Source organism: Anolis carolinensis, chromosome 5 (assembly GCF_035594765.1).
Source record: "Anolis carolinensis isolate JA03-04 chromosome 5, rAnoCar3.1.pri, whole genome shotgun sequence".
Lineage (NCBI taxonomy): Eukaryota > Metazoa > Chordata > Lepidosauria > Squamata > Dactyloidae > Anolis > Anolis carolinensis.
In genome coordinates, this window is record NC_085845.1 from 192,258,333 (window position 1) to 192,273,598 (window position 15,266).

At 39.3% G+C, this 15,266-nt stretch overlaps 1 protein-coding gene across 1 annotated transcript; it reads left to right on the forward strand.

The window, feature by feature from the left end:
- The first annotated feature begins 548 nt into the window (after positions 1-548).
- iapp (islet amyloid polypeptide) lies at positions 549-6,816 on the forward strand. The gene is made up of 4 exons (XM_003220777.4): positions 549-955; positions 1,279-1,371; positions 1,544-1,684; positions 6,192-6,816. The coding sequence occupies exons 2-4, from the start codon at positions 1,292-1,294 to the stop codon at positions 6,361-6,363; spliced, it is 393 nt and encodes a 130-aa protein (XP_003220825.1). The 5' UTR covers positions 549-955; positions 1,279-1,291; the 3' UTR covers positions 6,364-6,816.
- The last annotated feature ends 8,450 nt before the right edge of the window (positions 6,817-15,266 follow it).

Consider the following 15,266-nt stretch of genomic DNA (forward strand, 5'->3'; position numbering starts at 1 on the left):
TGGTTTGAATGCAACCTGAGGAGAACGCAGATGAGCTTCCTCTATCAGCTCCAGCTCCATGTTGGGACATGAGAGAAGCCTCCCACAAGGATGGTAAAAACATCAAAACATCCGGGCATCCCCTGGGCAACGTCCTTGCAGACGCCCAATTCTCTCACACCAGAAGTGACTTGCAGTTTCTTAAGTCACTCCTGACACGAAAAAAAAAATCTCTTCTGTCCTTATAGAATCTTTCCCTCACACTCCCTGAGAGATGATACATAGAGAGATAGAGACAGATAATAAGTAGTGAAAGAGATAAGGATAGATAAGTAATAGATAGTGGAATGGATGGAATGAATGATTTTTGTGGTGGCTTCCCCCTCCTCCTCCTCGTCTTTCAGATTTTCCAACAACTTGCATCCAATTATTTCTATACCCTCCGGTTTCATTTCCTGCTGCTTCCCTCATAATTCCTAAAAATTCTGTTTTGTTCCTTTATTTAGCGGTAGTGAACGCCCACCAGAACAGTTACCTCAGCGTCATATTAAAACTCTTCTTGAAATGCTAGCATCAGTTGTGGTGTGACAGATCCCTTGTCTTATTAGCATCACTTTGCGAGGGCTTCCTGAAGGAGCCTGCCTAAAATTTGCCAATGTGCAAATGCAGTGATGACCTGTCATCTCCTGCTCTTCGTTGGGGCACTTTCTATCTATAGGGACAGAAGTTAATGACAGAATATCTCTCTCTCTCCCTCTCCCTCTCTCTTTCCCTCTCCCTCTCCTGCTGCTTGATGTCAGAGCTGAGAAAGATATAAAGAGGGGTATATAAGAGGTGTATTGATAGCCTACAAGGAAGGTGGAGGCATAGGATATTTCAGAGCTGGAAGCAAGTGTGTGATTTTTCCCCCCTTCACTATTTCATCTAATACTAACAGTTCCTTGACTTCTTCGGGGAATTCTTTAACCACCAAAAGGTAAGCCTTGCAAATGCTTATTCAGAAAGCTTGGGGTAATATGAGCAAAAAAATTTTTAGAATTTTACCATAAAAAAATTAATGAAACTGATAAAAAGAAATGCCCAATTTTGGGGGGAGGCTGTTACTTTCCCATTTGACATTAGAACAAAGATTTTATTGTTTCAAGAAGTTTGAGCACTTTTGATTTCTCTCTGTGTGTGTATATTCATTGTTGGTTACTACAGATATCTTTACTATTGTCATTCAATACTTAATAGACAATTTATGTTCTAGACTGAACTCTTCTCTTTTTTGTCTTGCAATTCTTTTTCCCCCTCCAGTGACTCCCCAAAGATGTGTAGCCTCAAAGGACCCTTTCTTTTCATTTTCCTGTCTGTTACATTCAATTCCCTGGAAGCAACACCTGTGGAGAGGTCAGTAACCATTTCACATAATCCGCTTTTTAAAGGAAGAGTTGAATGATTTGTTTTGTGTCATTCCCTCCTGCCACGTGGTTGCAAAAGCCATTGACAAGAGCTGACGGGTAGAGAGAGGAAAAGAAGTGTTAATGGGAAGAGCAATTTTTCTTTATGTTCTTATTTATAGGCTCCTCTCTTTGGCTGATGATCTATCGGATGGGACTCCTGACAGGCAAGAGTGGTTTTTGCCTATCCTTTCACGAAGTACTGGATTCTTGGGAATTAACGGTGCATTGCTGGGAGAGGAAGCGCCAAAGGCCATAAAAAGGTACAAAATCCCTTCTGATTCTTTTAGATTGAAATGCAAAGCCGTCAAAAAGAGATGGCAGGTTGTAATTTGCAGTCAGGGTGGAGACGTCTTCAAACCTGCTCCCCTTGTAGTGATAATTCAATCATATCTCAAAAGAAAAACTCCAAGATCAGCCTCCCACCAAGGTATCAAAAGGCTGTACCTCCACTTACTACTGAATATAGAATCTTCCATATTTATGGTTTACAATATTTGTATTGATTGTTCACACCTTTTTCAGTGAATAAAAAAACCAGCTCAGAGTTTTTTAAAGACCTGTAACTCTCTTTATAGAGAGGAAAGGTGTATTATTCATATCAATGAGTGAAATTTGAGTTTGGTTTGGGAATAAACTTCCCAGCCTTTGTGTATTTTTTTATAGAAATGAAGCAAAAAAAAATTGAGCTTTTAAAACCTGAATGTGGGAATGTATCACCCATTCTGTTCTGAATCTGGGGTTCCTTGAGTTACTTCCTATGTGATACTTCTTCCTTCAGATTAAAATTTTCCTGGATATATGAATAAATAATAAAGCATTAAATAGTCTCTTGACCTTAACAGATGTAATCTAGACCAAACCGCCTGTTTTTTTTTGTTTTTTTTTTTTGTAAGTGAAAGGATCCAGCTCCCAAAAAACACAGTTAGCCCTAATTAGCACTCAACTGACCCCGGGACAATTTAAATTAAATTGAAAGAGGAGGAATGTTAAATATGCACATACAGTAGAGTCTCACTTATCCAACACTCGCTTATCCAACGTTCTGGATTATCCAACGCATTTTTGTAGTCAATGCTTTCAATATATCGTGATATTTTGGTGCTAAATTCATAAATCCAGTAATTTCTACATAGAATTACTGTGTATTGAACTACTTTTTCTTCCAAATTTGTTGTCTAACATGATGTTTTGGTTCTTAATTTGTGAAATCATAACTTAATTTGATGTTTAATAGGCTTATCCTTAATCCCTCCTTATTATCCAACATATTCGCTTATCCAACATTCTGCCGGCCCGTTTATGTTGGATAAGTGAGACTCTACTGTATATACATTGGCATATCAAATACTAGAAAAGTAATCAATACGAAGTGCGACAGAAAACCTTTCCTATAAGCTATTTCCTCAGTGAAAAGTTTTGTTTTGAATGGACTTTCTCTGATATTCTTATTTCTATAGGAAAATATGAAACAGTACCTTTCTCTCTTCCTCTCTAAAACCTAGGAAGAAATTGTCTTGTAGTGCATATTAACAGGCTTGGAATAATATATATTTCGTTTTCCTTGTTCTGTGAAAAAGTAGATTCTGACTTAGAACCTATGTTAACAACTGCTGCTTATACAACTTTCATAAATTCTGAATGCCTTTGCCCTGAAGAAACCATAAATGCCATGTTTCTTGAGGGGAAGTAACATTTTTCAAGGTTTAGGTTGGCTAAATGTCTTTTTAATTTTAGTCAGAAAGTGACCAACAAACTCAGATCATGTCAGAAATTGATTTTTTTTTTTAAAAAAACAAACCCATAAATTAGCTTCAAATATATGAAATATACTCATTCATCTATCCAAGATTCATTCAAAACATCTCAACAACCTTTGTTTTATTTACCTATACTGCCTATTTCACAGGATCATACCTGAGAATCAAAAGATCTACCCGGATCTTGCACTTTCCCTCTTTTGTCACCATCTGTCCCACCTATGTACCTTCAGTCAAAGTGAATATTTTTTTTCAAATGTTTTTCTACTTCCCAATTGTCTCTAGAGTTAGTTGTCCCATACAGAGTTGGCCCTGCCATGAAGGCAAGGAAACGAAACTGTTGACATTTCTTCCAGAGTCTCTTTGAGAGTTCCTTCTGTTGAAGAATTAATTTGTGTGTGCCATACTGCCCAATTCTCTTTAAATGTTCTGTTGCTCTAAAATGTGGTAGAAGATCCTATTCCAGATTCAGTACTGAACCAGCAGTCCAGATCAGAACATGGAATGGGAAAGAGGACACCTTCTTTTCCCACTTCTGGAGACGGCTAAACTTTATAGTGGATGGATCAGCGCTAGCAGCTTTGCGTCAGTCTTTTTATATCATTATCCAATCTTCACAGGCTGAAAACTCACTCTGAAACCATTTGCTTAGGGGCAGAAAAAATTGTGCATAATTGTTCTGCACACAGAAATGTTCCCCATGATAGCATTTTTATTTGAAGGAAGCAGTGGAAATGATCAAGCCATCTTTGCTGGAGAGCAAAGCTTGGGAAATTATTCTTTTTGGATTAGAACATCCAGAACCGACAACCAGTATAGCAGGGAATTCGGGAAGTTGTAATTTTTAAAATGTGTATCGAAGCTGTATTATAAACATGTTTTTCCTTGTGCCTGGAGGTCATGCAAAGAAGAAATAGGCTGCTTATAGCCAGCAGCTTTACCTTCATAATGATGACTTTATTTTCCTACCCGTGTCATTTCTGCTTTCATGTTGTTGTGTGCTTTCAAGTCATTTCCAACTTAAGGCAACCCTAAGGTGAACTTATAGAATCATAAAATCATAGAGTTGGAAGAGACCTCACGGGCCATGTAATCCAACCCCCTGCAAAAAGCAGGAAAATCTCATTCAAAGCAACTTAGTATGGGCTGAGAATGTGTGATTTGCCCCAAATCACCAAATAGGACTTACAAGCTATTCTGGCAATGGCAAACCTTTTCTGAACAAATGTTGTCGAGAAAATCTCATGTTAAGATTGCCATGGTTGAAAAGGACTTGAAGGCACACAGCAACACTAGACTTGGTGAGGAACAAATGATAGCTATCACATTACTGCATAGAACATTGGACTGGAGAAAGTATGGGAGAACAATTGCCCCTGAATAGAATTCTACTCTTCCAGGATTTGCTGACAAAAGTAAATGAATGATTGTCGTACTAATCTTTCTCATGATATCAGCAAGTTCCCTAAATAGTCTTTAAAAGTTCACCTGAAAACTAAACACTGTGTCATTGTTTCCATTTAGTGACTTAACTATACTGTAATTATCTTTTTCTGGAAGTGACAGGAAGGTGCTACTGTGAACAATCACACTGTAATCTTCCGTATCTCACCTATTTGCATAATTGTTACTAATCCTTTTACAGTGTCTCTTTAAGGACCTTATCCCAAAGGCCAATGGATTTGTCATGCATCGTGACAAATCCATAGGGTCCTGGCAAGGGGCATTGAGAGCCCATTGCTCCATGCCCCACATTGCCCACCTAATCTTGACCCCCATCCCATGGGGATAAGCGCCACCGCTCGGCTTCCCCCCATTGCTCCTAAGGCAACATGGGAAATCTCCTATATTGCTGCCGTGGTGGTGCACACCAATTGCTCTCCCCTTTCAGCACGAAGTCCAGACGGTAGTCCCTGTGTGTCATATAATGGGTTCTGTATCACAAGTGGAGAAAAAGTGGTGTACGAGAGGCAAATCAGCCCATCTGATGAGATTGCAAGAGTTTCTAATCCACATTTCTTTGACAAACAAAAAGCAGGGCTTTTTTGCTATGTCCTTTCAAGCCATTTCTAATTTATTGCAAACCTAACATGAGATTCTGTTCAGATGAGGTTTGCCTTTGCTTTCTTCTAAGGCTGAGAGATTGTGGTTTGCTCAATGGGTTTCTAACTCGGATGTAATCCTGCTCATATTTTGGGATTTTCCCATATTTATTACAATGTTGCTTCAGTGAGTCTTTTGGAAAATGCTCCAGTGGTTGATGTCACCTCTTCATTTATTCCTTTTATTCTTCTGAGGACCTGTATTTAGAGATGTCTCAGATCCAAAATAAGGCTCTTCCAAAAAAAATCTTAAAAAAAAATTAGAGTGTGGTTTGATGAGGCAACCCTATGGTTTGAGGGGCAGATTTTCTGCACTCTTTTTTTTAAAAAAAAAAATCTTGGGACCTATAGTATTGCAATATGATAGCACCATTTCAAAAATGCACTGATAAACTAATGCACTGTTTTAAAACAAAAAGACAAGGAGAAGAAAGATACGTTTCTTCTGATATGTCTTAAAAGTAGAAGAAAACCCACTCAAGCATGGGTAAAACCCCAGATTTAGTGCCAGGAATTGTCAGAAAAATCACAGAAAACAGAAATGTCATTTGAATATTATCAAAGCCTCTAAGAATACAGCAACAGTTACCATAACGTCTTCACATATTTGGTCCAAGGGTTCCTTGGTGTTTTCCACATTTATACTCACTTAGCGGCAATAATAGTTTCCACAGCTCTAAATCTCATCTAGAAGTGACCCATTGAATCAATGATTTTTACGTGTGTTGGTTTATAATTTCATAATTGATTCAGAGTTGTCAGATACACTGACAGATATAAGCAAATATTTTACCAGCATGCAGCGAAGTACGCTGACTTAAAACAGCATCCCAAAGCAAACAAATGCAGAGGGTAATTTTGAATGCCCACTGCACGGTTTTCACAGGATTGTTGTTGTTATTTTCTAGCCATCGTTTGGAGAAACGAAGGTGTAATACTGCCACATGTGTGACGCAACGCTTGGCTGACTTCTTGGTTCGGTCCAGCAACACCATTGGTGCTATCTATTCTCCAACCAATGTAGGATCCAACACCTACGGCAAGAGAGACAAAGAACCTCCCAGCTATCTACAGCTTTAATGTTCCATCAAGACTTCAATGGCTGCAATCCACACTGGGAATTCGTGCTCCTTTCCTTCCCTCTTTACCTCCCTAATGTATAAGATTCTGGCCTCCATACAGTTTTTCTTTCTTTTTAGTGAGACTGCCACTTCAACAAATAATTTGAGGAGTTGGCTTCTCACCCAACCTTTCGGTTATTGAATAACTGTTCATTCTTAACAGTGCCTTGTTTTCTTTGTGTGTATTTTATGTATGTGACTTCCATTGGGTTTGTCATGCTGCTCTATGTGGACGATGGCCCACAGAGGTGCTCCCAAGTGGTAAGGCTCCTATAACGAACATGCTTATGAAATTTCCCCTGTTCAAGAAAAATAAATCTCACATACCCATGCCACAAGAATCTGAAATGTAAAAGCACCATTTGCGTTTGGGGTTTTCCTTTTTTATTAAAAAATTAAAACTGAAAGACAACATGTGAAATGTACATCTTTGTATGGCAGCACTTTTCTGCCACTAAAACCTGCCCTAAGTTGATATGCTCAAAATAAACTGAGGGTAATCTGCCCATATCTTAATATGCTCAAAAAACACCTCAGTCTTTCAGTGTGGAACCTTATAGCACCAGAATAGTACTAACTATACTCAGAAATTAAATTGTCCAAAGGGACATTTTCAAAGAGATGTATGATGGAAGGTAGAGGTTGATAATTCGTATCTTGTTTGGAAACTGGCTTTCTCTACCTAATGGTGTGAAGAAGAGCAAGATGATGGGTAGAGTAGCCTAGTTATTGTCCCAATTGGGAATCTCCCATGTTCTGATCCTAACCTGGCGAAGTAAAATTGGTTCTTCAGCTGAGCCATCAGTTGATTTTTGTTCTATTCAGGCTTTCTCTGGCTTAAAAAGCTTTGGTGGAGCAAAGCTGGTGGCCTAACCTTTCAACTAGGGAGTCGATATTTTCTCTGTTTGGGTCTTTTCTGACCAGGAATTGCTCAGGGGGCGAGGCCCTGGTCTCTTTCTTGCAAACCATGACAAGCTTTAGAGATTAGGACACTGAGCAACAGATTCAAATTGCAGGAAAAGAGGTTCCACCTAAACATTGGGAAGTACATCTTGAAAATAAGAACTGTTGAGCAGTGGAATATGCTGCCTCAGAGTCCAATGGAGTTTCCTTCTCCTGAGTTTTTAAAATAGACACTAGAGGGCCATTGGGCAGAGTACTTAACCTCATCAGACGAGGGCAAAATTGGCAGTATGGGCAAGTTTACCTTCTCCTTTATGATGGATCCCGCCAGGTCCCATTATACAATGCACTGCAACTTCCGGCAAGGCTCTGTCTTAAAGAGGAAGGCGAACTAGCATATGCAGCCATGGAGACAACACAGGAGGCTTCCAGTGTTGCCCTTGATAAATGGGGGGAAGCAGGGTGGTGTATGCTTCTCCCCATGGGATGGTGAGTCAGACAATACAGGGTGTGGGGTGATGGGTTCCCTATGCTCCCAGATGGGCACCGCCAGAATTACTACGATCCATGGAGATTCCTGTGGCACATGTGAAGAGGTCGTTTGTGTTTTCCTGTATGGCAGTGGGCTAGACTTGATGGCCTTATGGTTTCTTCCAATTCAATGATTCTATGAGGAGAGGAGAGAAAGGCAGTCATCTCAAGCAATAGTAAATTGTTGCAGCCTCTTCTAGCATATGTGTTCTGCCTTGTTAATATCTTGACTATGCTCTCGCGTTACTGACCACACATGTCCCAGTTTTAATCTGTGATATATTAGACATTATGAAACTGAACTTGCTGGGAGAATTACTCCTATATGGAACTTCTAAAATTTATTAATCCTTTTATTCACTGACATCAACCCACTATGTCATATATATAACAGGACAATTAGTAGGCATGAAGGGGGAAACTGTCTTCATCAAGGGCCGAATATATACCTTGTGGTGTAAAATCCACATCTGATTTCCCACCCTAAAAATAGTAGCAAATGCACAAAGTATAGATGGTATCATCAAAGGCGCAGCCTGGGTCACTTTCCCTTGGGAAATAGAGAAGGTAACATATGTGAAGTACTGCTCCAAAGTTGCTGGTTGCTCTGTGGGACGAACAATATAGACCTGATACAGATATTTGGATTCACCACAATATCCTAACATGAATGTATCTGTGAAAAACAGCTCATGGATATGGAGCTGTGTGCTTTCAGCAAATTGCTGAAAAAACAAAGATGATGTAACTTCCTCTTTGCTTGTAGTTTTTACTTGGCTTTCAGGGATGAGCTAATTCTTGCTCTCATTGTCGCTCGATTGCAACTGCCCCCATCTTCACCAATGGCGATACTGGCTAGGGCCGATGAAAGCTGCATTAGAAAAACTGGAGAAATATGTATTGCTCATACTTGCGTCAGGTTTTGTACTGGTCACCATCTTCAGATCTGCCTCCATTTTGCTTGCATTCTCTCCCACCAAACCAATCACATTTTAATATTGTCTCTACCCACACACCCAAATAGCTCACTGCATATAAAAAGTTAGCATTGTCTGGATAAAAAATTTAGTACCAACTTTTTCATCTGGTCATTTTCTATATAGAGGGAGATTGTTTATGTTTGTGGAAGATCAATTATACAGTCACACACCTGCAGAAGATGCACAGTCAAGACTTATACCCCTATATTCTGTGAATTAGAGTGGAATATATTTAGGTTTCAATCCCTGAAAGTCCCAACAACCAAATCTTAAATGGTTAAGGGAGATGTATCCTGGTGTAGAGCAGCCGTTGTTGCTGTTGTTGTTGCTGCTGCTGCTTTTGCTGCTGTTGTGTGCCTTCAAGTCATTTCCAACTTATTTCAAACTCGCTATCAATCAGGTTTTTCATAAGCATTACCACAATAAATTAAAAACCTGGGAATGTCATAAAGAAAGAGGCGGTTACATAAATAGAAAGTGTATTCAAACAGCACCAGAGACCCTGAAATTCAATCTGCCACCATGAATTATGACATTTTCATAAAAGTTAGAATTTGTGCTTACTTGCACTGATAGCTGTAGTATAAACCTTTTCCCATTTGAAAATTACTTGGATGAAAATAAAGTGGATATAATACACAGGGAGCAAAGCAATACATTTTAATGAGAGTTTAGTTTCATTTTGGAGGAAAAGCTATTATCTGGAAATCAAAATAGTTTTTCTTCTTACATGAAAGGAATTGGGGAGAGGGATTCAAACCCAGTTGCATATTGTTAAAAGTATTTGCAGAAAAGACCAGTATTCAGAGTCTCATGAAATCAGATATTAGCTTTGGAAAAAGAGTCAGGGTTGAGATCAGGGGAAGGCAACTCTTGGGTCTAATCTGACCTTCAGAAATTCCTCATCTGACCCTCAGAGGTTTTCGGGAAAGTCCAGCTTATTTCCCACATCCACCCACCTATGCTGGTACAGAGATATTCTTTCCATAATACTACTGGCCTTCCCAACATGGTGTTGGTTCAAGTGACCATGGGTTTATGAACACAAAAGTCTAACATATCTGGAGGGCAACGGCTTATGGAGGGCTGGTATAAGCAGGGCTGTAGCCGGGGGGGGGGGTTAAGGGTTCAAATCCCCACCACCACCACTACCAAACGGGTTCACCCCCCCCTCAAAACCTGTTTACTTATTAATTTTAACTGGTTAACCAATTTATATGTAAACCTGGGTATAAGCCATGACTGTGTTCCAAAGCTGATATCCAAATTTGTGATACGATGCATCCTTGGTAGCTGTGCAACTACTTTTGACTGTGTGAAGATAGATTTTGATAAAGAAGCATGGTTAACTGTGGGCTTATGGAAAACACGCTCAAACACAGCAAGAAGCTACCCAGCAGAAAAATGGTAACTTAAACTAACTCAGAAAGGTGGATAGGCCTCTGTTGTTTTATTTTTGTAGCAATCGAAACTGAAGATTAGGAAGAAACTGAGTACTTGATTTACTTACAAAGCTATTACCCACAAAGTATTTGTATTCAAGCTTATTTTAAAATTGAAATATAGGGTCATTGGAAAATAATGTTTGACAGGTGAGGACCCAGTTGTGTGGATTTTGTATGAAAAAGCTCATAAAGCTTGGTTTTGATATTTTTGCTATGTGTCCTAAAGTCAACTTTAGGTTGTGGTCACCTTATGAATGAAATCCCACCAGAGGAACCTATTATTAACAGCCCTTCTTTGTGTCTGTTATGTATTGATTATAAATTCCTGGGCTTAGCATCTGGATCTGATTAGTTGATCTCAAGACTCCAATAAATACAAAGTAGATCTTACCAACCCAACCAAAAGTCTGTTCATACCTGCCGGGGCATAATGAACTTTTGAAAGCAGTCAACTAAAACATGGTATCTTCTACACTATTTCAGGTGTTGACAAGGATGTGAATCCTTGCTAAATTACATTTCAAGAAAACCATGAGCAGTTGCAGCAATTTTTACTTCAATGCAAGGAAGGATTTGAAAGCTATGCAATTTTTAAAGACTATTTGCATTTTGTACTTATTCTGCACAAAATTTGCATGAATTTTTTTGATGGAAAGAACAACCAGGCAAGATGCGTGTTCCTCTAAAAACAGACAACGTGTTTCTTTGTAAGCATCAACATTGTGAGGAAAAACCTTTTTTTATATTGCCATTTTAAACCATTGCTCTTTAGACAATAACATTAACTGGGAGGAAGGGATTTACCACATTGTGTTACTCATTTTAAAAGCTGTACATTGCAACATGCAGTCTTTTGGGGACTGAGGATGTGTGTCTCTTACCTTAATTGCATACAAAAATGCCTGATGTGGATTTTGTGTTTATTAAACGGATCCTGTGCCTTAGAGCAACATGAAATGTGTCAAAAACAGTTTTCTGTACAAAATGACTCCACTTGAATTTTGCGTAGAATAAGTCCTGAACTGCAAAGATTCTCATCAGTCAAAGATTCTTCTCATTAGATTTTTTCAGCATTCAGTAAAGATGTTTCTCATCTAATTTAAAAAGTATGTTCAAATGTTTTTTCCACTCAAAACAACAACCAAGCAGTTTAGTCAGGGGGTGTAAGGTGAACTATATGACAAGCACAGCTAAGAAAGAAGTAGGGGAAAAGAGTTAACAGTAGAGCTAGCCCTGGGCTGTCATGAGCAGTAGATTGAGGCTCTACATACACCTATCACAATACTTCAGAGTAAACTGCTTTGGAGCTGCCTCAGATACAGAATAGGAACAAACCAAGATATTTATTGAGTACAAAGAACCAGCCAGGACAACAGTGCATTGGGTCCGCTACTCTTTCACTGGCCAAAAGCAGCTCCCTGGCAGAGTTTTGATGGTGATGTGGCTTCATAGCAAAACACCCAGCCATATGGTCAGCAGAAGCGGTTGCCAGCAAGGCTCTGCTGGGGAGCTGCTTCTCACCCATAATACAGATGGGGGTCCTTTTGCCTTGTACACACTGAATTGGCTTGGATCTAGCTATCCATACTTCAAAAACTCTGGAGGTCCTTGAAAGCTCTGGAATACATTGTAGTTCCTTTTATACCGGAAGGAGTACTTCTGCTGCAAAACTGACCATGCGCCATGTGGACAATTCACAGCAATTACAAAGTGAATCCGTTTTATTTGGACCATATAGACATGCCCTAAGTTTCAACTCTCTATGATGAGATTGTCTTTCAAAACAAAATGAGTTTTTTCCCCTTGTTCACTCTTTGTCTATCTCTCTTCTTGCATTTTGAAAGGAAAGGAACTACAACTTGCCTTACATTTCATGCAACAATCAAATCAGAATCGTCATCTTGAAAGTAATTTTGTACTGTGTTAATCAGAAAACCCAACAAAGACAAAGTCGAACTGCAGAGCGAGATAAATAATTGCAAATGCTAATCATCCTGTGACTTTGTTCTTCTTTCCATTGTTTCACTAATAATGGAAAACATAGAAATTATTCCAATCATGTCTTGTGTCACGATCATCGCTGAACTATTTCACATTTTCAGTTTATGTTTAAATTCTCCAATTACTGCCAAGGGTTGCATTTTAGGATTGAAAAGGGACTCTCAGAGGGACTATAGGATATACATAGCAGTAATCAAATACTGCAATCCAAGTAATTTCTAAGAAGATAGCTCATCTCCTATCTTTTGTCTCCGAAGATATCCTCTTACTAATGTAGAATGTTGACACTTCAGAATTAGAAGTGGTGGCACAGTGGGTTAAATCGCTAAGCTGCAGAACTTGCTGACTGGAAGGCCAGTGGTTTGATTCCATGGGATGGGGTGAGCTCCCGTTGCTAGCCCCAGCTTCTGCCAACCTAGCAGTTCTAAAACATGCAAATGTGAGTAAATCAATAGGTACCACTTCGGCAGTCATGCCGGCCATATGATCTAGGAGGCACCTACGGACAACGTCAGCTCTTCAGCTTAGAAATGGAGATGAGCACCACCCCCCCAGAGTTGGGATTGACTAGACTTAATTTCAAGGGGAAACCTTAACCTTTACTATAATAGCCATTGGCTCCATCCCATTGAATTCTGGGATCTGTCAATTGGCGCTGTCCTCAGGAGGATCATGATAGGAAAAGTGTAGCCTACTTTCGAAATCATTTCTTTTGGGTAAATAGCTCTATACTAAACCCTAAGAGACCTAAAAGGTGCCACATATGTTTCTGAATTGCACCTTGCACCTGCAGCACAGGGCATTCAAATTTGATGGGGACAGGGTGCCGCCCTCCAACATATCCTGGTGGGAAAAATGTGATCTTCTGAGCCTGCATAGTTGTGCATTACAACATATGTGGACAGGAGCTATTGAGCAGATAGTTCTAAACTACAAAGATAACAAAAGTCAGGACCATGACCATTCAAGCAGCATCAAGCTCCTTCTCACTGTCTTGATTTGAGAGGTACAGCCCCAGTTAATCCTCTATCATATTATGTTCTCTGCTCTTTTTAAAATGCCCCATTTTCTCTCTCCTCTTTCCCCTTTTACCCTTCATCTTTGGCTTAGTTCAGTTGCTGCAAACTGATTTTAACATCCAAATTGCGTGCAGTTAACTTAACAGAGCAGAGAGAAAAGGAGAGGGTGAAATTTTACCTTTCGCAGTAGGCCCAAGGAAAAGCAAACTGCTGCAGTATTTCCTTGCTTGCCTTTTCTTACTCATTAATTACTTTATGGTTATATTATGATTATGATTACCTGCTTTATCTCTCCTGAAGGAGACTCAAAGTGGCTTACATTAAAAGTATAACCATACAATTTAAGATATACAAATATGCAAACATTAGAACAGAATTAAACATAACAGTATTTTAAAATTCACAGTTAAAATCCATTAAAATATACAGTAGAGTCTCATTTATCCAACGTTCTGGATTATCCAACGCATTTTTGTAGTCAATGTTTTCAATACATTGTGATATTTTGGTGCTAAATTCGTAAATACAGTAATTACTACATAGCATTACTGTGTATTGAACTAGTTTTTCTGTCAAATTTGTTGTATAACATGATGTTTTGGTGCTTAATTTGTAAAATCATAACCTAATTTGATGTTTAATAGGCTTTTCCTTAATCCCTCCTTATTATCCAACATATTCGCTTATTCAATGTTCTGCCGTCCCGTTTATCTTGGATAAGTGAGACTCTACTGTATTCAAAACTAAAAACCTTTGTCCACCTAGATGACACTCTGATGTTTTGGTGTCTTGGCTTTCATCTGTGAAATGTTGGAAAGTATGCAGTTGTCCGTCCTTATGTAAGTGGGAAGGATCTTTCTAATTGAAACAACCTTACCATCTACAAGGATCCCTAAAGGACAGGACCATGATAGTTAAAATGGTACCAAACTATAATTGTGTGATGCAGATCCATGATGTTAATTCAGGTTGAGATTGTACAAGCAGAAACCTTCCACTTGTCACGTTTGCCTGGAGAGAAAGAATCACAGTACTTTCATTTGGAGGAAAGCAAATGTTATATTTTACAATAGCAATTGAGTCATGTTGGTCTTGCTTCCATTAAACATCAGCAAGGAGATTCCGGTGAGATGAAAAAAAGGCCCATAAATGTCATGTCATCTCCAGTGCACCAGATTTATTTCTGTGACACCTTTGTTGTTTAAAGGAGCACTGAGATTGGGTAGCTCTGACTAATGCTATGCGTTCAAATTGCTGAAGAAAGAAATCAGCTTCTTGTCAAGCCCCAATACTTTAGAAACCCAGAACCTCCTCCTGCATTTCCATCAGTGGGATTGCAACTGTTAGATGGAAAGGGCAGGGAGAGACAAGATAGATAGATGCCTCATTCATACGTTATCTAAACAAAAATAACCAGACAACAGTTGCTAAATTTGTTGGTGCCGAATAGACAACCAATTTCAAAGAATAGGAGAATGATTTTGCACTGTTTGCAGCATAATCACCATCAACTGTAACTACTCTTTTACGTCATCTTTAGCTAAAGTTAGACATTGGTCTTGTTTGATCTCGAAGAGATGCAGAGATCTCATTTTCCTCTCTCATCTCAGATTTGAAGGTTGGGTTGCTGACCTGAAAGCTGCCAGAGTCGAATCCCACCTGGGGAGAGTGCGGATGAGCTCCCTCTATCAGCTCCAGCTCCATGCAGGGACATGAGAAAAGCCTCCCACAAGGATGGTCAAAACATCAAAACATCCGGGCGTCCCCTGGGCAACATCCTTGCAGACGGCCAATTCTCTCACTCCAGAAGCGACTCAAGTTGCTCCTGACATGAAAAAAAAATCTCAGATTTTGCCTTCCAACTTTTTGAAGCAGCACATAGAGTACAAAGGGAGACACTACTGTAAGGAAATTCATGTGATGAACATAACTGTAGCCTGTCAGGGCATTTTCACATGACACATATGATTCCACTTTAACTTC